At 53.8% G+C, this 22,437-nt stretch overlaps 7 protein-coding genes across 7 annotated transcripts; 4 read left to right on the top strand and 3 right to left on the bottom strand.

Annotated features, from left to right (window-relative positions):
• Positions 1-254: 254 nt before the first annotated feature.
• Positions 255-950, bottom strand: EsH8_IX_000440 (S-adenosyl-L-methionine-dependent methyltransferase; the record flags this gene model as incomplete). Its single annotated transcript, XM_083266776.1, has 1 exon — positions 255-950. The coding sequence occupies one exon, from the start codon at positions 948-950 to the stop codon at positions 255-257; it is 696 nt and encodes a 231-aa protein (XP_083130341.1).
• A 2,129-nt stretch (positions 951-3,079) lies between these two features.
• On the top strand, positions 3,080-5,288 carry EsH8_IX_000439 (uncharacterized protein; the record flags this gene model as incomplete). Its single annotated transcript, XM_083266775.1, has 2 exons — positions 3,080-3,114; positions 3,176-5,288. 2 exons carry the CDS (start codon positions 3,080-3,082, stop codon positions 5,286-5,288), a joined length of 2,148 nt encoding a protein of 715 aa, XP_083130340.1.
• Positions 5,289-6,045: 757 nt separating this feature from the next.
• EsH8_IX_000438 (carnitine:acyl carnitine antiporter) lies at positions 6,046-7,199 on the bottom strand (the record flags this gene model as incomplete). The annotated part of the gene is made up of 2 exons (XM_083266774.1): positions 6,046-6,704; positions 6,821-7,199. The coding sequence occupies 2 exons, from the start codon at positions 7,197-7,199 to the stop codon at positions 6,046-6,048; spliced, it is 1,038 nt and encodes a 345-aa protein (XP_083130339.1).
• A 2,476-nt stretch (positions 7,200-9,675) lies between these two features.
• On the bottom strand, positions 9,676-11,409 carry EsH8_IX_000437 (cation efflux family-domain-containing protein; the record flags this gene model as incomplete). Its single annotated transcript, XM_083266773.1, has 3 exons — positions 9,676-10,450; positions 10,500-10,718; positions 10,775-11,409. 3 exons carry the CDS (start codon positions 11,407-11,409, stop codon positions 9,676-9,678), a joined length of 1,629 nt encoding a protein of 542 aa, XP_083130338.1.
• A 1,838-nt stretch (positions 11,410-13,247) lies between these two features.
• EsH8_IX_000436 (chitobiosyldiphosphodolichol beta-1,4 mannosyltransferase) lies at positions 13,248-14,699 on the top strand (the record flags this gene model as incomplete). The annotated part of the gene is made up of 2 exons (XM_083266772.1): positions 13,248-13,682; positions 13,728-14,699. The coding sequence occupies 2 exons, from the start codon at positions 13,248-13,250 to the stop codon at positions 14,697-14,699; spliced, it is 1,407 nt and encodes a 468-aa protein (XP_083130337.1).
• A 1,118-nt stretch (positions 14,700-15,817) lies between these two features.
• On the top strand, positions 15,818-17,230 carry EsH8_IX_000435 (phosphotransferase family protein; the record flags this gene model as incomplete). The annotated part of the gene is made up of 3 exons (XM_083266771.1): positions 15,818-15,886; positions 15,942-16,698; positions 16,761-17,230. 3 exons carry the CDS (start codon positions 15,818-15,820, stop codon positions 17,228-17,230), a joined length of 1,296 nt encoding a protein of 431 aa, XP_083130336.1.
• Positions 17,231-19,464: 2,234 nt separating this feature from the next.
• On the top strand, positions 19,465-21,357 carry EsH8_IX_000434 (uncharacterized protein; the record flags this gene model as incomplete). Its single annotated transcript, XM_083266770.1, has 3 exons — positions 19,465-19,642; positions 19,697-19,872; positions 19,927-21,357. The coding sequence occupies 3 exons, from the start codon at positions 19,465-19,467 to the stop codon at positions 21,355-21,357; spliced, it is 1,785 nt and encodes a 594-aa protein (XP_083130335.1).
• Between the last annotated feature and the right edge of the window lie 1,080 nt (positions 21,358-22,437).

Genomic DNA, 22,437 nt, shown 5'->3' with positions numbered 1-22,437 from the left:
GGAATAGTCTGCAAAACGATGAAAAATGTCACTGGAAATTGGACTTTAGCAAGTACTCGTAATTCCAACCGTGATCAATACCGCTATTGTGATAAGATAGGTACAGGAACATCAAGGTACATTTGAACCGAAAGCCCACCCCACCCCAGTATTGGCAAGGTACTGCATAGTACAATATCTTCTCCAGGTAAGGTAGCTCGACGTCTTTCCAGATCTTCCGACAATGTCCATGACGAGAGGCAATGCGCAAATGCCTATTTCTTCGCCATCACCCACAGGAAGGTGACATCATCATCGTCCTTGATCTCGTCCTTTTCAATCGTCTCCAGGCCAGCCTCTTTGATCTTGTCCAAAGTACCCTCGGCGCCCCAGCCGCTCCAGTACATCCAGCCCTTCTCATGGAGCCAGTTTTCCATGACGAGACCAGGCAAGTTCTTGGAGGTAAAGTTGACGAGCAGGAAGCCACCGGGCTTCAGCCACTTTGCAATTCGACGAATCATCTCACTCTGCTCTTCCCGGGGCAGGTGGATGAGACTGTACATGCCGACGATGGCGTCGAAAGAGCCGTCGAGGAATTCGAGGCTCATCATGTCACCCTCGATAAACGAGATGCGGTCAGTGCCGTACTTTGCGAGGTTTTCCTTGGCCAGCTTGATTTGGGTGCTCGACATGTCGTTGGCGGTGACGGAAATGCCCGGCACCATCAACAGCCTTTCCGAGACGGGGACGCCACAGCCACAGCCTAGCTCTAGGACATGCAACTTTTGCTCCGACGAGGTAGAGGTGTGGAGCCTTTCCAAGATCTTTTCAAGGTACTCGATGCGTACAGAGGTTTGTTCGACATTCCAATCATTGTAGGTTGGGGCGATGGCATCGTAAGATTCCTTGAGTCGAGACTTTGAGTCGTCAGGGACGACTGGGACCTGCTGGTCATCTTGGATAGTAGCCATTTTCCGTGGTATGTCTATAAGCTAGTGCGACTTCAAGTGAGTATAATACAAATGAATTGGCGACTTGATGATTGACAAAGGAAAGTATTTGCCGCAAGGAATCGCGATATAAATGCGTGAAAGGCGATGTCGACGATCGTCCCTGGCTGGAACTTTACCTGCCATGTACGTACGGGGAAGCCAGTCATACCGAGACCTCGAAGTCAAAGTGGTCTGTGCAAAGCCAATGGACAAGGAGATGGAGGGGTAGATGTTGCCTTGCACAGACCATATCCCCTCTAGGTTAGTCTCGCGGTGTGACTGGTTTCCCCGTAGTGTATATGGGACGAAGGTAAGGGTCCGGGGTGGAGGAGATGACATGGACAGGTCCCTGGACTGGACCGAGACTGGATCTGGACGGGCCCGGAGGATTCATTCAAGTCCAAGATGATGATTCTGTCGGCCGCCTCGCATAACTGGTGCTGATCAGTCCGACGGCTTGCATCGGATCGTATGATGCTGGTCATTATATCATTCCGAGGATGCCAAGACATCGGTTAGCCATACTCTAGTTCAATAAAGGCCTTGACGACCAGGCAGGCCAGAGGGACTGGAATGGAATGTAGAATTTGAAGAGGCGAGGAGGAGTGACTCGGGCCGGTGAGGCCTGATTGATTACTTAAGCTTATTTCGCAGACTCGGCATCGGCGTTTTCGGTCACTGTCTCGTCCAATTTTTTCCTACTCCCCACGTGCCAGCATGACGTTTGGCGCTAAACTTGTGAGGGGACAATCACATGCACACAATAGAGACACAGAGAGATGAGCTTTCGCGTTGCAAGCAGGCTGCGCTGCACCGCTCCATCAGACCGCCATCGACAACGGCGACAGGTGGCCCAGTCAAGACGTTGATCGTGACCCGACGAATGTCCATCTCCAAAAGCTGATGTGCCTGGCGCAGCAAGCAACACCCTGTCTTACTTGACTCTAACAAGCTCCATCAAAGCAGTGACACACTGACACCCCTCGGTGATGATCCCCCTCCCTCGCAGTGTGTTCCCAGCCTGTCAGTCGGTGAATCGTGTGCTTCCCCTCATCGCCGCACCGCCAGTAACACACCACCACCGCGACCCTTGACTCTGGCATGGCTGGTGGGTCTTCTGTCTCCATCGTCAGACTCGTCCAAACTAAACCGAGCCAAACAAAACCTGTCGTGTCTGGCATGCCCTAGTCTCTGCATCATCGTACTGCAGTACCGCCTGTTACCATACATAGTAATAGCGTCCGTACACCACATTTCGCGAAGCCGCACCAGCAAGCAAAGCAAACCCCGCCCCGCCTCACTGGCTGCTGCACCCTTACACGTGCCCGAGAAACTAGTTAGCACACGGGCTGGCACACAGTACTTGTACCTATCTGTACCTTGCTTTTGCTTTGTTCTGCGTCTGCGCCTGCACCTGCACTGGCCAGACCCTGCCTGGCTTGAATTCCGTCGCGATTAATAAACCCCGAGCCTTGACGCTTGTCATGACGATCTACCAAAATATTCTCCACGACTCTTGCTCTCCACCGGCCGCTGGGCGACCCTGACTCTGGGTCCAACGGCCCCCATCCAGTCCCATCCTCTCTTAGCGCTTGCGAAGTCGGTGCCGACTAGTGTACCTTTAGTCGGAGAGGGGCACCTAAACGCCGGGTGACTGACGCAAAACTCGTGGCAGGGTTATGAAATCCGTCTTCTCCGCTTGCCTCCATGCCTATGATTCTGCTTCTACTTCGACTGGTTCCTGACTACTCAACTTTCTGTCCCAACTTTGCCTACTCCGACCGTATACAGTCCGTCGGGTTCCAAGACTGCTGGCGCCCCGTCTACGGCTCAAGCCCTTCTTGAATCCTTCGCTCCTTCGCACTCTCGTGGTCTTCTGCCGCCGGCCAAAGCCTATTTCTCCCGCCCAAGCCATCTGATCACCTGGGTTCGCTGAATGGCGGGGGGTGTCTAGCCGCATTTCCAACCGTCATTATCTGATCCCTCATCCGTTACTTTTCATCGCCGCACCTGTCACCAACGCCGTTGGAATTCACCTAACCCCCGCAAGCCTGCTTCCGAACGCATCTCGAGTGGACGTCCAAATTCTCGTTCGTGTCGCCAGCAACATGGGGCGCCCGCCGGCGTACATTTTCGTGGTCAGGTAAGAAGGTTTCGCTTTCACCAGGTTTCTATTTATTTCCGGGGAGCTGACAAAGGAACAGGCACGGCGCACGCCTCGACGCCGCCGACAAGAAGTGGCATCTTACCTCGCCGACTCCCTACGATCCTCCCCTGACCTACGGCGGCTGGCAGCAGTCCAAAGCGCTCGGTATACGGATCGGCAACATCCTACGACAGGCCGAAGCCGAGTTGAACGCGAGCCCCAAGACATCCAACGGACGCAACGCCTCTGCCGACTCCCAAAAGAAGCGACGCAGGTTCAAGGTGGTCCTCCACAGCTCCCCATTTCTACGATGCGTCCAGACGTCTGTTGCCATCAGCGCCGGCTTGGCCCAGGGGCCCCCTCCTGGCACCCCTTCGTACCCGATGCCCTCACCTACTGCGAACCCTTCCGCCTCTCCTTTCATTCTTCCGGCTTCCGTGGCCGAAGAAGTCGAGCCCCTGCCCACCGATCCGAACGATAGCAAGCCCGAGCTGCCCAAGAAGAAAATCAAGAAGTCCGTCATCCGGCTGGATGCGTTCCTGGGCGAGTGGCTCTCTCCCGAATACTTTGAAATGATCACACCGCCCCCCGGCTCTGCAATGATGCTGGCTGGAGCAAAGGCGGATCTTCTCAGACGGGAGAACCTTGGCGCGCACGACCAAGTCGTCGAACATTCCCACCACCACGCCAACTCTGTTGGCCAGGCTCCGAGTCAACTGTGGAACAGCCCCAAGTTCAGAGCGGCAGAACGGTCTAGCTCGATTGACTCGAACTCGCCGTCCATCATCGGTCTGGATAGCGTCCCTGCGATGGCTGGTGCTCTACCGCGAAGCCGGGCGGGCAGTACGGCTAGTACGTCCAGCCAACGAGTTCGCTTTACCCTACCAGAACCCGCCAATCCAAACGACGGATATGTGTCCCCAAGCCCCAACTACGCCATATCTCCGAGCTCCAAGATCCCTGACGGCTATGTGGCGCATGCCCGAGATGCTTGTGTGTTGGTCGATTACCAGTGGGACTCGATGCGGCCCCCCCTGGACTGGGGCGACGGAGGCAAGTATGGTGAGGAGTGGACATCCATGCACCACCGGTTCAGGAAGGGCATTCAGAAGTTGGTGGACTGGTACACAACGGCCGAGCGACCGGCCGAAATGGTCACCAAAACAGTGAAGCCAGCTAGGAACGGCGACACTGAGTGCGCTATTGACGACGAGGATGACGACGACGTTGAGCCAGTGGTTATTCTTGTGTCCCACGGTGCTGGATGCAACGCTCTGATTGGCGCCATCACTCACCAACCGGTCCTGATGGATGTGGCGATGGCATCCTTGACGGTAGCTGCGCGAAAGCCGGGCCGCGAGTCCGAACCCTCGGGCTTGGATACTCCCATGTCGGAGCCAGATGTGGATCCCATGTCTGGCGCTCAAGGCATCATTCCTGTCCATCACTACTACGATCTCAAGTTGTTTGCGAACACTGAGCATCTGCGGCCAGCCGCCTCGGCCACTCACAACCTGTCCAGAGCTCCGTCCACGGCCTCTAACCACTCACAGAACGGGCAGTTGAACGGGCGGGGGCGCGGCCCGGCTACGCCCTCATACACGCCGGCACCAATTACTTTCAACCCTGAGTCGTTTGCCTTCCCGGGCAGCCGAAGCAACTCGGCCAACGCGAGCCTCGGTAGCATGCGCCGCACGGCGAACAACACATACTCGCTACCCAGGGGTCCCACGCTTAACACCACTGGAATAACTGTCGGGAGCGGTGCGACAAGCTTCTCAACCCCCTCGCCGACCCTCTCCGTCGGGCTGTGGTCACCAATCACACCAAAGAAAGAGACGGAGGACGAGGACGAGGAGGACGATATTTTCCCAGACTTTGACCACCGGAAGAAGCTCGCGGCTCTCTCCAAACCCGGCAAAGAGATTGTCAAACCCCCGACGCCAGAGCGGAGGGAGCCGCAGTTTGGCGGCCCGACAAGGGTCCCGCCCAGACTGCAGGAGATATCTCGTCCCACTTCGAGTGACGGCACGGACGAGGAGAACAGGATTCCTCCTGTGAGCTTCAGCAGCGGTGGTCTTTGGGGAGCGCCGCGCCCAATCGGGGAGACGGAGATCATGCGCGATATGACGACCTCGAAGAGGCGCTGGACAGTCAATGAGCGCGCATAGCTGGCCTAGCTCGGGGCGGTGGAATGATGATTGCATTGGAACGCAGGACAGGAAAATGACCAGACGGAGACTGCTGATCGTACGAGGTCACATATACAGGAGTACAACGCCAGCACAAAATGGGTACAGCAACCGTACACAGATACGAAACGACACAACACGCGCGCATTTGGGCAGCGAATGGCACATCTCAACTTCTTTTATTCATCACTTTTTTTTGGGGCGGGAGGGCATGGCGACGAAGGAACAGAAAAAGTCTGGGCGGGTTTAAACACGAAAATAACATTTTTTAATAGCACATGGAGAAAAGTACCGGCACTAGCGGGGAGACGGTCTTTTCGGGAGGAGGGAGGGATTTTCGATTCCTTTTCAAAAGGGTATATGAAGCACGGATGGGGGGCATCATAGTCAAATGAAAACAAGAAAAACGTCTTGGTACGACTTGAATGTATTTTGTATCCCTGGTGTATGTGTGTTCCAGCATGCATGCATATGGTATTGCTCCTGCTGTATAATCCAGGCAGCTTTGATTTCAACTCCGCGCTTCTATTTGGTTGGTTCCACACGGAAATAACAAAAGGGGACAAAAAAAAAAAACCACCATCGCGAGTGGCCTCTGTTTTAGAAACGCCCATTACACTCTCCAACCCCCTCCACCCTTGGTCCGCTTTTCTCTATTCGCACGTCTACACCGTTGCCACACACTCGCATTTCTCTGTCTCTTTCTCTCTCTCTCCGTGCGTGTGCGTGTCTTGGCTTAACCGAAAGCCTTGTTCATGGCCTGGTGGGCCAGCTCGACGCCCAAAAAGGTGGCGGCGTTGGCGGGCACGGCTCTGGCCAGGGCGGGCCCGAAGCCGGGGAAGAAGGCCTTGATGCCGCCGCGGCCGTAGACCTCGCGGACGACGCCGCCGAGCGTGACGTTGCCCTCGGCGGTCTGCAGGCGCGACTTGACGGTGTCGACGGGGAAGACGGGGATCCACATGGCGACGCCGGCGGCGGCGCCGGCGGCGGTGACGGCCAGCAGGCTCAGGTCGCCCTGGGGCTTGCCGGTGACGGGGTCCTTGGGCGTCAGGCGGCGCTTGATGTACTCGTAGGCGGCGAAGTAGGCGGCGCTGCCGGGGCCGTCGCGGGCGAGGGTGGCGGCGCTGCCGCGGAAGACGGAGCGCAGGCCGCCCTCGGCGTAGAGCTGGCGGACGACGTCGACGCCGCCGTTGTACTTTGGCGCCTCGCCGGGCTTGAGGCGCTGGGACTGGACCTGGAGGATGACCTTTACGCGCTCAAAGGGCGCGGTGATGGCCGTCATGGGGATGGCGGAGAAGAAGCCGGCGGCGGAGACCTGGGCGATGGAGAGGGGGGCGTCGGGCGAGGAGCGGACGAGGGACTTGCCCACGTCGTAGCCCCAGAAGGAGACGGCGACTGCGGGAGAGGGGTGTCAGCTTCGGGTGCTGCTCGCATTGACTGCTGGGGAGGGAGCATTGGGGGCTTGTGGGACTTTGGGGGGGAGTCGGAAGGGAAAAGGGAACAGCACGTACACATGGGCGTGACACCAACGAGCGGCGCAGAGACGCCGGCGTACAGGCCCCTCTTCAATCCATCGCGGGCGATGCTCTTCTTGACGACGTCAATGGCGGAGGAGTAGACGCCCTTGTCGGCGGTCTGGAGGCGGACCTTGACGAGGTCGAAGGGGTGGCCGACGACGACGGCGCAGACACCTCCAAAGCCGCCCGCGGCGAGGGAGCGGAGCTGTGTCGCGAGCCCCGAGGCGGCCTTGCCGGCGTCGGCCTTGAGCTCGTCCTTGGACTCGGGGATGTGCGGGAGCTTGTCCGAGATTGGGTTCGGGAGGGTCTGGAGCTTTGCGTTGAGGTTCCCTGCGGCGGCGGAGGCGGCGTCGGGGGTGGGTGAGGGCGCCATTGTGTGAGCCTAGGGTCGAGGCGGTAATGGAAGGGAGAGGGAAGAGGAGGACTCGCGATGCCGGAGGCGAGGGAGAGGGGGAGGGGAGGGGGATATAGAACGAGGACGGCGGGTTGTGTTGTGGAGTTTGGGGTGTGGGGGAGAGGGGAGGAGGAAGTCCGGGGAAAGGGAGATGGATTCACGTGCTGATGTTTGTGTCGCGATGGTTTGTGTGCGCTGTGCTCTCTCGTGCACCGTAGCTCCTAGCTCCTAGGCGCAACTTTCAGTGCAACCGGGTCCCGTGCGGTCCGTTCCTGGCACGAAATGCTCGCTAGTGTTGCGGGCGTGGCTTGTTTTGTACGTGCGGGAAAAGGAAAAAAAATGATAGTGCAAAGGCGAAGGGCAAGGCGAACAAACTTGTCACGTTCGTTCGGTCGTCCGTGGAGGGAGGGCGGCTTTCTCTCCTCCAAGCTGAACCGGTCCCTGGGAGCTTTGGGGAGCTTCTACGTCACAGCGAGCCTCGGCAAGTTGCTCTTCGTCGTCGGGTCCCCACAATGTAGCCGAATCCAGTGGTGTGCGAATCCACTGGTTTTTTATCTTGCTCCAGTCAATATCGAATCGGCTTGTGATGCTTGTTCTGTTTGCGGCGGTCGTCGGCAAAGGCGAAAGTTGTTGAAAAATTAAAAATTCTAAAAGTCTCAAGATGTGCAGGGAAACGGTCTGTCTGCACAACTGACTAAGAAGCGTTGCTGTCAAAAATAAGAAACACAGGAGGACAGGCCATCATCGCCTTGTAACTGAGCTCATCCCAGCGCGCGGGATGAAACTGCGACTTGGCCCGGCGGCCAGCGCAATGATGGTGCCTCGGTCGTTCGGCTCATTGTCGCACAGCCAACCCCTCTGCCCCCCCGCCGCCTGGGGTGCCTGGGTCCGGGGGGAGGGGCCGACATTTGGGGGAAGACCTGAACTGGGGGGCTTTGGCCTTAGGTACTCAGCGGGGTGCAGCGTCGGGGTCGGCGGGGCCTGATGGAACCTGTCGGTGTGCGGCGCACTGCAGATGGTGTCAAAACAGCACCTTTAGACGCACAGTGGTTTCCTACGTAATCAAGCATGCCCGTCGATGCCACGGACTCCTTCTGTTCTCCGTCTTCATCCCCCGTCTTCATCCTGTGGTTGTGTGATCTGAAGTGTACAGAGAGTGACTATGGATGATGGATGATGGCAGTGTATGATGCTGACGGGGGAGTGTTTGAGACGAACTCAATTCAGGACACCACTTTTTTCATGTGATTTTCGATTATGTCCGTCATGGCCAAATCATCAACAAACATCACATTCCTAATGAACAACGAAAAAGAAATAAAAGGAAAATAAAACCCCTATTAGGAACAAGAGTAGACGTCCATCTTCAGCTCTGTCTCATCTCGAGACAGGATAATCACGGTAACCCCCACAAGGGGACCTTCATGCCACGCAAAGTCTCACAAGTTTCTCTCCACGGGTTGTGGCAGCAAAAACACAGTCATGTCTTTTTATTCCCGCCCAATACCAAGGACCCTAGAACTGGAAGTGGAAGGGGAAAGAATACCCACCATCACCACACAACCACAACCCCGCGGTGTCTTCCCCCAAAAAACAACTGTACCAGTACCGCCCGGGGAAATGGACAAATGGCACCTCGGCTTACCAACATATCTGCAAAAAACCTGCATCCTGCACCCCGATCCCTCGCCTCCAACTCAAAAAATGCTGCAGGTCGCGGTCGCAATCTTGCTTCAGCCGCCAGATCCGGCACAATACCAGCCAGCGCCCCCCAATCTCACGCTCATTACTTGCAACCCCCCCCTGGTCGTTGCCTGCACGTCAAGTGACAGCTTGCCCCCCTTGGCCAGCGCCGCTCCGGGCGGACGGACGGACGGCTGACCCAGGCCACAAGACTCGGCGGGAGGCAGACGCGGGATGGTGGCCGTGGTTTGCGTCATTCTGTCATGTCACAACTTCAGGCCCGTGAATGATTACGGACCGACGGAGATTTGGACTGCTCTAAGTAACGGGCATAGTCACCATCATCACAGTTCCAGCTGCCTGCAAAATATTGGCCTCAAGGGTATCTAGTCTTCCATTGCCGCGCGCCTAAAATGTGTGCGTCTATTCATACAAGTTTTGAATGTCGTCGCAATGCCTCCCATGATGCGGGTTCTGTGTGCAACTCCCGAGGCTCCAACACGCGAGTACAATAAGCAAGTCGAGGGGGCTAAAAGGGACTCAGACTGCTGTTTATCAGTCCCAAAAAGGTGTCACGCCTCTCAACCGCCTGTCTCCAATTGGGGATTTTATACCCAAACCTGTATCCGGTTCGTCTTGCCCCTTTTTCGCTGTCCAACCCTGGGGTGTAAAGTGAGCAGAAGGAACTCTCTCAATCCTGCTTCGTGCGCTCATCCTGGTCCACCAAGGTCTCAATGATGATCGGCACGGGTGTCGTGGGCGGCGTCGTCTCCTAAAAGGCCCTTGCTTTTAACGGCGTCGTAGCAAGAGCCGTTGACCGACCTACACCGCACCAACAGCTGCCGTCTCCCTCTCGCTCGACCTGGACCACTATGTCCATCGAGTTCTTCAAGAGGTACTCCCGTACCCGGTCCCGTACTTCGTCTAAACTCGCGCCCCGAGCTGCCACAACGTGCACCACACCCCGCAACTTGTCGCCTGAATCCTCACTGCTGCGGTCGTCCATCCAGAACTTGGGTACTGAGTAGTTGACAACGCCATTCTGTTGAAGGATGCCTGCAAGTGTGTTGCGCAAGTTGTACTCGATGTCGTCGGGGACATTGAGGAGGAGGTTGCGCGCAGACGACTTGATGAGCGGGATCGATGCGAGGAAAATGAGAATGGCAATGGCGCACGATGCCAACGGGTCCCAAAACGTCCAGCCCGTGTAGTACGTCAGAATCGTCGACAGCACTACTGAGGCACTTCCCATCGTATCGGCCAGAACATGCAGAAAAATACCCTCCATGTTGTCGTTATGATGAGAGTGCGCGTGGCCGTGCTTGTTCCCGTGCGAGTGATCATGTGAATGGTCGTGTTCGTCGTGCGAATGCGAGTGCCCGTGGGAGTGGTCGTGGCCGTGATGGTGGTGACCGAAGCCCCAGAGACCCAACAGGTTGATCACGCCGCCGAGGAAGCTGACAATCAGCAGTTCCCTCAGGCGATGGAGCTCTTGGCCTTCCCATATGCGCTCAAACGCCTCCACAATGATCTCGACACTCAAAAGCCTGGCATCGGTTAGACCCGGCGCACCATATTGCACATTGTAGGACCTACATCAGCAAGATGCCGTTGGCAAAGCCACTCAGCGTCTCGATCTTCCCGAGCCCGAATGGGAATCGTTGGCTCTGAGGCCATTTACTCGTTACTGCGGCGCAAAGACCGACAAATAGAGCAAAACAGTCGAAGAACATGTGGATCGTGTCGCTAAGTAAGCCGAGCGAGTCGGTGACATAGCCGTAAAATGCCTGTACAGCCATGAAGCCGAAGTTGAGACTGCAGAAATCGGTGTCAGCTATTGAAAGACCAGTATTTTGGACTGAACAACTCACGTCATGAAGTAGAAAATTCTTCTCGAGTCCTTCTCCACAAGGATGGTATGGAGAACGGGGACAGCGGGTGTGTACTTTAGAAGAGCTCTCGTAAACAACGATGGTTTCGCATGGTCGTGGTTGTGGGAATGGCTATGGGAGTGCGAATGGTCGTGGTGGTCGTGGCCATGGTCGTGACCATGGCAGTGGCCGTGGGAGTGATCATGGTCATGGTCGTGATGGTTGAGCGCTCTCGTTACCGTGCCCTCGAGAGGCTTGAATGTTGCCGAAAAAGACCCCGTCGTGGGTGTTAGCAATTGGCGGCCGCTCGGGGTGATGTCTGTCTTCCAGCCGTCCATTGTACCGAGCGGTTGGGGCGGCTCTTTCTCTCGAGATAGGAACGATTGGCTCGAGTTCGCTCGGTGTTGTGAGTGGGCGTGGGTGTGGCCATTGTGACTGTGCGAATGATCGTGGTTGTGTACGTGGCCGTTGTCGCTGCCGGTCGAGTCTTGGCTCTGGCTGTGGGTATGCAGCCCGCCGTTGGACATTGTCGACTTCAACGCATGGAGAGAGGGCGGCGAGTGGGAGTGGGAGTGCATGTGGTGATGGTGTGCGTGTGGGAGGGCTGAGGATGGTAAGGCGTAGGACGAGGCCATGTTGAAGGACCACAGCGCGTTGTCGGAGTCGGTCTGGGTCCCAGATTTGACTGGGGTCGATGTCGGTGTCGGTGTCGGGATCGGCGGGGGGTAGGCGAGAAAAGGGCTCTCTCGTCCCCTCTGTTGTATTTTATTTGGGTCGTTCTTCCTCTCTCCACAGAGGACCCGTTGATTCGGGATCTATGAAAAGACCCCCTATCGTATGTAGACCTGAGTCATGGATCGGAGGTTATCCGCCTTCTTTTCTTGGGTATATCGGCGACGAGGGGTGACGCAAAGTACAATGTCGCGCGAGTGGTGTTGCAATTGAGGCGCCGTGCGATATCCAATGCCTTAGAGAGCTGGAAGGAGAGAAGGCGAGATTCGTGTGCCCCGTCCTGGTGTAGTGTAATTACCTTAACCTGGCGGCAGCGGTTCAGCGGACCTGCACAGGCTAAAGGCCGGAATGGAGTCGCCCCGTCAATGACGTTGCGGCGCAATCCAACGCTGAGCCTGAGGGGAAATTCGATCGTCGATGGATGTGCCGGCGTGCGTGTCGCACAGACAATATTGGAGGCAGCAAATGAAGGCTGTCAGTTGATTGTGTTGCCAGGCTTCAGAGCGCGTTGTAAATGAGAGACGTGTGGCCAGAGAGAAAGAGAGAGAGAGAGAGAGGAGACTGGAGGTCCCAGACAAAGACAGCAGAAGAACAACAAGCAGCCGTGACAACTCCAAGGTGGGATACAGCGTTGTCTTTTTTTTGTTTTTTTGGCCTGAACCTACCATACGGGATGCATGGCATGTCGGGCGGTGCCTCCTTTCAGATGAATCTCCCACCTACCCCAATGAGGAATCCAGCCGTCAGCCCCTGCAGATTTCTCCGTGTGGGGGGAGAGGCTAGGAGGCGCGTTCATGGCGGCCCTCTCTGTGATTCGCCATTTGGTGCCCATCAGGAGGGGCTGCTAGTGGCTGGCTGCATAAAGTGCCAATGCAGACAATGCGACCCCGATCCCAGGCCGATAGTACCTGATGGGAAAGGTGTGGTAGGGCGGTGAGGTGGCTAACACTTGTTATCCAGCCCATTGTGACATGCTATGCTTGTCTGAATTCAGATGCGCCCAGTGACAGACAGGCATCATTGACTTTCATTTGTCGAGGCGGCTGCTGGTCTGTGTCGGTTTTGCATGTGCAGCAGCCGGTTTTCCATTAATTAGGTGACGAACGAGCCACTGGAAATTTCTAATTTTGAAAGAAGGGGAAAAAAAAAAGATGGGATTGCGAAAGTCGCCGGTGTATGTCGCAAACCCTCGTTTTCTGAAGGTACAGGCAGCGAGACAGAAAGAGAGGAAGAGAGGGAGAGAAAAAGGAGGAGAAAGATACGTACCGATTGCTGTCTTATCGGCCACGTGATCCTCCCGGAAGTCTGCTTATCGCCTACGCCGGGGCGTGATTGGCGCCACAGTTGCAACATCGAAAAGCCCATCCCAAGATGGAAGGCGCCAACAAGGACGAGCTTTCTTGGAGAGGGGTCTAGCCTAGTCAAGAAGCTCTTGTGCAATTCCAACACATTCGACAAGAAGCTATCGTGTCTATTACGCAAGGAGCTGGGCTGTTCCAAATTGTCTTCCAGGACACACAAAGACTTGACCTGCCGCCCGGCCATCGGTGTCGACCCCTCCTGCGCTAAGGCGATATTGCAACGCAACTTCAGATGACACGACGGAGACAGCTTGCATAAGCGTTACCACCGCATCTGAGGATCGCCGTTGATCTTGACACTCCACTCAGCCATCACCACCCACGACAGCTGCGTCGGCTCACGCGACAACTTTGCACTCAACCCGCCGCGCATCGCCACCATGTCGGTCATACCCCTCGTATTATCCGTCCTTGCTGGCATCCTCACCACCGTTGTCGCAGCATTTGGCATCAACTATATCTCGCAGCTGCTGCCAACCCGCTACCATGCGTCTGAGAACCCCAAGGATGATCACATCCAGATCTTGGTGCTCGGCGACATTGGCCGTAGCCCTCGAATGCAATACCATGCCCTGAGCATCATGAAGCATGGAGGCAAGGTCGACCTCGTCGGTTACAAGGAGACCGCACGCCATCCTGACCTTGTTGGCAATGAGAGAGTGGCACTATACCCCCTACCACCCCTTCCAGCTGTTTTCAAGTGGGACACTCTTCCATTTCTCATCAACAAGCCAGCCAAGGTCGTTTGGCAAGCTTGGTCCATCTTCTTCGTGCTGGCCTACACCGCGCCCCCAGCGCGATGGATCATCATTCAGGTACGTGAGCCGCCATCTCATGCAATGCATGTCTGACCTCTACAGAACCCCCCATCCATCCCAACGCTGCACCTGGCTTTACTTGTGTCCCTTCTGAGAGGAAGCCACCTTCTCATTGACTGGCACAACTATGGCTGGTCCATCATGGCCACAGGCCGCAGCAGAAGAAACCCTCTTGTCTGGTTGTACAAGAAGTACGAGACCTTCTTCGGCAGGATCGTCCCCACAGCCAACCTTACCGTCACCGATGCAATGGCTCGTCAACTCAAGGAGAAGCCATACAGCAACAAGAAGCCTATCTTCACCCTCCACGACCGTCCGGCGCAGGTCTTTCAGCCCATCCAGTCATCTGGTGCTCGGCAGGCATTTCTCTCTCGCCTCAAGGAGACCAAGGATGTCGCCGACAGCATTATCAAGGGCACCACGCGCCTGATCGTCAGCAGTACATCCTGGACACCTGATGAAGACTTTGGACTGTTGTTGGACGCCTTGGTTGCTTACGCACACCCTGAGGAGGCTGTCACCGAAAGTGACGTCGGCAGGCCCCCGATCTTGGCCATCATTACCGGCAAGGGGCCTCAAAAGGCCGAGTACGAGGAGAAAATTAAGAAGCTTCGTTTGGAAGGCCAGCTCCCTGGCATCACGATTTTGACCGCTTGGTTGTCAACCCGCGAGTATGCGACTCTTCTTTCATGCGCCGACCTCGGTGTCTGTCTCCACAAGTCCAGCTCCGGCGTAGACTTGCCGATGAAGGTGGTTGACATGTTTGGTTCCGGCCTGCCAGTCGCCGCGTACTCCGCTTACGAAAGCTTCGGAGAGCTGATCAAGGAGGGTGAGAATGGGTGTGGTTTTGAGACTGCTACTGAGTTGGCTGACGTTTTGATCCGATTATTGAGTGAGAGTGGCAAGGAGGAGTTGAAGAACCTGAAGGCGGGGGCTGTGAAGGAAGGCAGTCTGCGCTGGGATGAGGAGTGGGACCGTGTCGTCGGACGTGTTGTGGGTGTCATTGACAGCTAAGAAACGTTTCGGCTCGTATGGTGTTTTGGTTAGCATTTTCAATTCACAAATGCACTTCCAAGCAAGATTATGGTGATGGTGTCAATCTGAATAGATGAAATGCCAATATCTCACTATTTTGGCTGACTGGGACAGGAGGCCAAAGACAAAACGTCACCAATGAGCCATTGGCGAGATTTGCCAAAAAATTGATTTCGCCCGGACTTGAACCGGAGACCTTCAGTGTGTTAGACTGACGTGATAACCAACTACACCACGAAACCATTAAAGACAGATAACTGCTTATTGGAAGTAAGAGAAAATTTTCGGACTATTATCCCTGCTCGTGCCGAATCATGTTAGTTGTTGTCTATTCTTCGTCGTGGGGTGTGGTCAAGTCGGCCCGCAATGGCCCCACTCCAGTGACATTGATATCCAGCCGTCTCGCCGCTTTACTTTGATGCCCATTTCATATACAATCATTTCAAAGGTCGAGAGAATGCGAAAACGAACACTGTCCGATAACAGACAAGTTTCTAGTCTCATATATCATGTATCTCTACGGCACGGTTTAGGCAGACATGCCCCGCGTACTGATAACATGAACAATGTTGAACTTGACGTGCAGCAACAGATAGTCCCTGATCCCTGCTAGGCGCCTTGCTGCCTGGAATTCTGTCTCAACTCGTCCAAAAACCAAACGTGCCAGCTCGAATGGGAACCAACAACAAATAGATGTCTCATAAGGATCCAATTATTGGTTAATTTCGGATCACATCCGATTCGTCAATCCTGCAATCTCTTGGGCGTAACTCAATGCCGTCCCCTCCCATCTCCCAACGTTTGATGTGATGTGGGATAATTCACCTGCTCCTCGTCCAAGATTGAAGAAGAGCACTTTTTTTTTCCTCCTTCCGTTCTTGTGTCTGTGACTCAGTCAGCTTGCGTGGGGCACCTTACTTGTTGCGAACTCGGAAAGGAACATCGAGGACCGTGCAAAATGTGTCTCTGGCAAAGACATATTTAAGAGCCATGGAACCATGTGAACTGCCTTATATCAAGTCCATATATCATAAGACAACAACCGACTCCAACTACTTACACCTCCGACCTCGATTGTGTATCGCCCAATCTCAACCATGAATCACGAACAGTTCCAAGAACGCCTCGACCTCGTGAGGAATGTCATTGAGGGATATGGTCTTAAGGTATGACACCGTACCCCCCTGAGAAACTTCTACCGCCAACTAAAGCTGTTTCTAGCCCTTAAACATCACTCCCCTTGAGTACGACGAGACCGCTCCCTTCCAATACAATAACTTCATATACAAAATCACCCTCTCAACCCCGGCCTCCACAACTTCCTTCGCCAATGCAGGCCCCTACACCGTGCCCCCGCCGTCCACGGGGGTCTCAACTATCGTTATGCGCGTAGCGAACCCCAAAGCAGAGGGAGTCGTGCATGAGACCCGCATCGAGAATGAGGTCGCAGCCATTCATCTCGCCCGCCAGAGCCTGCAGTCCTTCAAACCAGAGGTGGCGGGGCTCATGCCGGCGTTGTACGCCTGGCAGTCGTACCAAAACTCAAAGGACGGGTTCAGCTGGAGCTTGATGGATTTCAAGGAAGGTGTTACTCTCGATTCTGAATTTCGCGATATGTCCGATGCGGACAAGGTAGACGTGCTCGGCCAGATTGCCGATGTTTTCACGGCTATTCAGAAGGCTCCGCTGCCTAGCAGTATCCAGTCTCACGGGGGGCTTACGATTGACCGGTCAGGGGAGATTGTAGGCGGCCAGATGACCATTCTAAAAGGCGGGCCTTGGAAGTCGTACAGCGATTTCTGGAAAGCAAAGATGCAGCTTCGCCTAGAGGACGCGGGCGTGAGCCCGGCTCTTGATGGCTGGAAGCCCAATGGTGTCCGGGAGCGCATTGATAAGTATTTGGATTCCGGCCTTGGGCCGTATCTCGATGGTTCCGGGGTAGACATCACAAGCCGCGCTCTCATTCATGGGGATCTCAGTGAGTCTCCATTTCTGAAACCCCATGTGCGACATCCAGAGTCACTAACCTCGTTTTCTTAGCCACAAATAACATCCTTTTCGACACAAAGACCAAGAAGCTTACTGGAATCCTCGACTTCGACTGGGCCTTTGTCTCACACCCCTGCCACGAATTCTTTAGCTCCCTAGGAGATATTGGAGGAAACACCGGCGGTGGGACCGGCCGTGATCCGGACCTGAGCGGGGGCCGGCTGGGTCAAGCGATGCTCACGGGCAACTTTGACATTCCCGACTTGCCTGAAAAGGCAGCAGGGCAGTTGGTCAGTGCCAAGGCGTGGGACGCTGCGCTGGCTGAAAGAGGAGCACAGAGGCCGAGTGACATTGCCGGCATATCGGCACTTGACCGGCTGAGAAAGCTTGACGGCCTGCTGTGTCCTTTTGCTTTGGAGCACCCGGTCATGTTGAAAAAGAAAACAGCGGAGCAAATCGCAGAGATGAGGAACGCTGCGGAGAAGGAGCTGGTGGATAGTCTATCCTCTTTCGGGTATTGATCGAAGTACAGTGTTTTAAATACTTCCAGATTATCAATGACAATATTATGATCAAAAGGCGAGACGGACGTTATCATGGTCAAGCAGATCGTTCGAAAATTTGGCCAGAACACCACTTCGGCACTGGAGATTAGACTGAGAGAATGAAGCCGCCGTTTCTTGGGTGCTCCCTTGGGGTGGTAACATTTGGCCAGTACCGCCCATTTGAGAACAAACTAAAATACTAGAATTATGCTTAAGACATGCCTTTGTTCTTTGAATTCGACGCGGGAGTTGAATAATCAGGTCTTAGTTTCATAACTCGGTGCAGTAACATAAGGTTAGGCAGTGCATGGAGCGGAACTGGTTAGACCTCACATTGCCGTGTCACCTTGTCTCTTGTGACAAGTGTTGATGCGACTACTCATCTCAATTCTGAAAGTAATCAGCGGAAGGCAAGTAGGTACCAAGGAAGCCAATATTCATAGCTACAAGATATTTAGACAATTAACGAACCATTAAGACATGTTACTGGAAGAATCTTGGAATGTGGTTAACATATCATCTGACTTTTATTCATGAGGGTTTACTTCTAGACATTCTAGAATGTCACCCAAGGCTTGATGACTACTTTTCATCGCTGATGATACCTGCAAAGACAGTCTGTTGCCATTATGCTTCATTCATGAAAAGCAATGGGTTGCGATTCGAACACATGCTAAAAATGGACTCGAAAGAGCAGTTTGGGACTGTGGCCAGTGTTGAAGCCAACCCAGTGAGTGGGTCTGGAGACTATCCCCACCGCAGCTGCGGTTTCAGAGGGTCCATGCCCACGAAACATAAAGTGATGAGTGGCACGGTGAGTCCACAACATCAAGCGACTAATTCGCTTCAACTGGTCTATTAGTCTAGTTGGTTAGGACGTCGGATTCTGATTCACCCCAGATTTTCCGTAAGCCCAGGTTCGAATCCTGGATGGACCTATTCTTTTGTTTTTGGTGGTCATTATCATCTGAAAGTGTACTGGACTTTATCTACACTACCTTATTGATAGCAAGCGCTATCAAGGATTTCTACACCGATGCAAGGTACATTTGGTTCCTTGAATTATTTAACAGACAGTGAATGTAAGAAAGGAATAATGTTGACGGCGTTTCTTTCTTCGTCACATATCACGAATTCTATATTCTTCCAGTTGCTGCTGTCCGTCCATTACATGTGGAATGCCTTGCAGAGGGAAAGGTGGACGTGAATACACTGCAACATTTTTGTGCACAGAGTATTGCCCCTATATTCTCGAGGTGCTGGTTTGCCTTTGGCTTAACACCGTCAACTCCAAGTTTCTCCGAGTTCCTGTGCAACCCCAATTTCCTTTCGGTGTTTCAAGCAAATAGAAACCCCAATTCCTTTGTCTACGGCTATTAGCAGAGTCTTGTTTGACGATCTTCGTCTTCCGAAAAACACGTATACAAGTTTCGGGAGATACTAGCATCTGATGGGCAAGAGCACTTGACCTCTTTTCTTTTATTCATTTTATTTATAAAAAATGCATATTTCTCGTAATCGGTCAATTAATATGCTAGAGGCCAGGGATAAGACGCAAGCGAGACTGCTTAGTTTTGTGACTAGAAGTCGTTGACCTTGTTGCATGTAAAGAGTTGACCTGGGAAACACTCCGCTTGGGGGATTCCGAACAAAGGGGGAACAGCGGCAATTGATTGAACAATGTGAATTTCTGGCCCGCTTCACCAACAACCTTCGGTAATGTCAATATTTGACCAAAAGAGGCATTTTCTGGGTGCCGAAACAATACGGGTTTGGTATCCAAAGAAGCTATTCTGCATTTGTGTCACGATATCTGCAAGCAAAAATCCAATACCGGGATTTCTTAGCGGCAAGCCATGCATCCCTCGACATCACATGCCATATGAGCACGGGAAGTCTCCGCATTCTCCACAGTCTTGAGAAATAAGCTCGGGCGGAACAGGTTGAGGTGACACTGATGCGTGTTTCCTTACTGGGCTTCCAGGTCCGAGCTTGAACCCCCTTCAAAGTTCAAGGGCCATCATGAAACGCGCATCGCGCCTTTCCGAATATGCTTAATGTTGAATCTGTGTTTCTTAAAAGGCAGCCGGATCGCGTATTGCCCCACTTACTTGCGGCTGTTCTTGCATTCGCAGAGGTGATGTTGTAGTTACCGAAGGCATCTAAGGGTATCGACGACCCAGCTTCACGATCCAGCCCTAGTGCCCACTATGCGTTGGCTTCACGCAGTTGTCTTGCTGCCCGCGGCTGTTTCTGCCACCATCAATCTAAAACAGTACCGCCCTTCGCTTTCCCAAGGCCAATTCCCGGATTCAGAGGCCGGAATTTCTCAGAATGTCGTGAGCAAAGAACAAAGGGCGCCGAAGTTCCTCACGGATAAGACTCGAAGTGCGTCTGATACGCGGCGTTAAGAAGGGCCAGTTTCTAACTTTCTTTTGGCAGAATTTGTGGTCAATGGCACCGGCATCCCAGAAATTGACTTTGACGTCGGTGAATCATACGCGGGATTGCTCAACATCGACAAGAACAATGACACGGCCGGAAAATTGTACTTCTGGTTCTTTCCGTCCGAGAAACAGGAGGCGGACAAGGAGATTCTAATCTGGTTGACTGGTGGTGTAAGTCAAGGGTGACAAATCCATCCTGGGCAACCCACTAACGCAGGATAATAGCCCGGGTGCTCGTCAACAGGAGAGCTCCTTTCGGAAAACGGTCCCATGCTCTGGCAGCCGGGCATGTTCAAGCCCATCAAGAACAAATGGAGTTGGCATCGCATCACCAACGTCGTCTGGGTGGACCAGCCGGTGGGTGCGGGCTTTTCCCAGGGAACCCCCAACGCCAGGGACGAATTCGACGTTGCGAGGCAGTTTTTGGGATTTTGGCGCAACTTCGTCGACACTTTTGCCATGCAGGGCTACAAAATCTACGTCACGGGCTCCTCGTACAGCGGCATGTACTGCCCTTATATCGCCAGCACTATGCTCGACAGTGACGATAAGAACTACTTCAACGTTGCGGGTATGCAGATATTTGACGGGACGTACTCGGCCGATAGCATCGGCGAGGACATCCCTACGCTTTCCTTTGTAGACCGGTGGGAGAACGTGCTCGCGTTCAATGACACCTTCCGCCAGAAGCTTAAGGATACAGACAAAAAGTGCGGGTACACAGATTACATGCGCAAGTATCTCGTATATCCGCCAGCAGGGCTGCAGCCTGCTAAGCTCCCAGGCACGGATGATGAAGGCAACGTCAAGGAGGAATGTGGTATTTGGAACATGGTGCTAAACGCCGCCACGGAGATCACGCCCTGCTTCAGCGTGTATACCGTCACGAACCTCTGCCCGCTCAAGTACGACCCGCTGGGTTTCAGCGACGGAACAATGTACAGGCCTAAGGGCTCCGGCCCGGTGTATTTCAACCGACCAGACGTTAAGCGCGCTATCAATGCTCCCATGGACAAAGAATGGGTCTTCTGCACAGACACGCCAGTCTTCATCAATGGGACAGACGGCTCTGTCGAAGACGGCCCAGGGAGTCAGCCAGTGCTGCCTAATGTCATCGACAAAACGCGCAACGTCATCATCGCACACGGAACAAAGGATTTTGTTCTCATCGATGACGGAACGCTGCTCACGATCCAGAACCTGACCTGGGGTGGGCAGATGGGGTTCCAGAGGAAGCCGACGGCCCCGCTTTACGTGCCGTACCACACCAACAACGACGCCGAGACGCTCGCCGGCGCCGGCGTCTTGGGGACCGTACACTCGGAGAGAGGGTTGACGTATCTTGCGGTCTCTACATCAGGGCACTTCCTCGCGCAGGACGCGCCCGCTGTTGCGTTTCGCAGCGTCGAGGTCCTGGTTGGAAGGAGGGACGGGTTCGAGTCGACGAACACTTCGTTCACCATTGATGGGAATGCCACGGCTCCGGAGGGAGATATCGGAAACGGCACGGTGTTGATGTTTCCTCAGTCCATGGAGCCCGGGCGGGACAGCGTGGCCCCGCCAAAGAATGGCGGGTTGGCGATGTCGGCGGCGAACGGCCAGGCAGCGTTTGCGTTGGGTCTTGCATCTATCGCATCGATTTTCATGGGCTTGTGATATTCTAGCTTGTAATTATTGTTTCAGGTTAGGAGGATAGCCTAAAGAGAAAAAATCGAAACCTTTGATTTTCGGCATCGAGATTAACTCGAATAGAACGTACTGAGGTGATGTCAAGCCGGGTGATGATGCTGTTCCTCGTCATCAAGTTTTCATAACCTGAGGCGTTAATACCGGTTAAATTCGGCATAAAAACCTCCTATTCGTGTGGTCGAAGGACATTACGGCACACTCAGGTTCGGCCGTCTCACCTGCCGCCCTAAGCCCGCACGATCGGGGTGAGCATGGGTAAGCATGGGTGAGAAGTAGGATTCCTGTGGATGGGGCGAGGAAATTCGTAAATACTCATTATTTCAACCTACGTCATCCGCGTTATGCAGCTGGTGGGCATCCCAAGGTGCTCAAATACAGGCCAATGAACACAGCGGCGAACGTGCTTCAAGAGTAGAAGATTTTGCCCCCGTAGCCATCCTGTTTGTCTGAATAGTCTATTGCATACGAATATGCAAGAAACTTCGGCTATGGAACAAATGATTGTTCATCCATATGCTCAAGCAATAAGTGCAAGGGTATATTTTACTATAGGTTGATGTAGCAGAGAGACATATATATGCATGAGAACGCATGCAATAGACTGGGCTCGTATGGAAACAATTCCATCCTCATTTTCCCAGAGCAAACGTATGGGTAGTACACGCTGCCTATCGAAAGTGGACTGAGGTCCTCTATAATTTATGGCAAGTTCTCGTTTCCTGATTATGCGCTCCATCTAAGCGGGAGGGTCCAGGATTGATAGAAGCTGTCGCTTGCAAATGTTCCTTTTCTCTCCAAAGAGCCACTTTTATGAATGCCAACCGTGTTAGAAAAGGGCACTGGGGCACGGAATCCGTATAATGTTACCTTATAAGTCACCAAGTACGCCCGGCACTCTTAGTGGTTTGATCTCAAGGTTTTTATATCCGATTCGGATAAGCAACAGACTCCACTGCTCTAGGCAACAACAAGCTGTTAAGAATCGAGGTCACAGTTAGGGGGTTAACATGATGGATTGATAAGTATAATGAACGAGTGACTATGAAT

Source organism: Colletotrichum jinshuiense, chromosome 9 (genome assembly GCF_051148585.1).
Source record: "Colletotrichum jinshuiense chromosome 9, complete sequence".
In the NCBI taxonomy this organism is placed as follows: Eukaryota; Fungi; Ascomycota; class Sordariomycetes; order Glomerellales; family Glomerellaceae; genus Colletotrichum; species Colletotrichum jinshuiense.
This window is presented reverse-complemented; position numbering and strand designations above follow the sequence as displayed.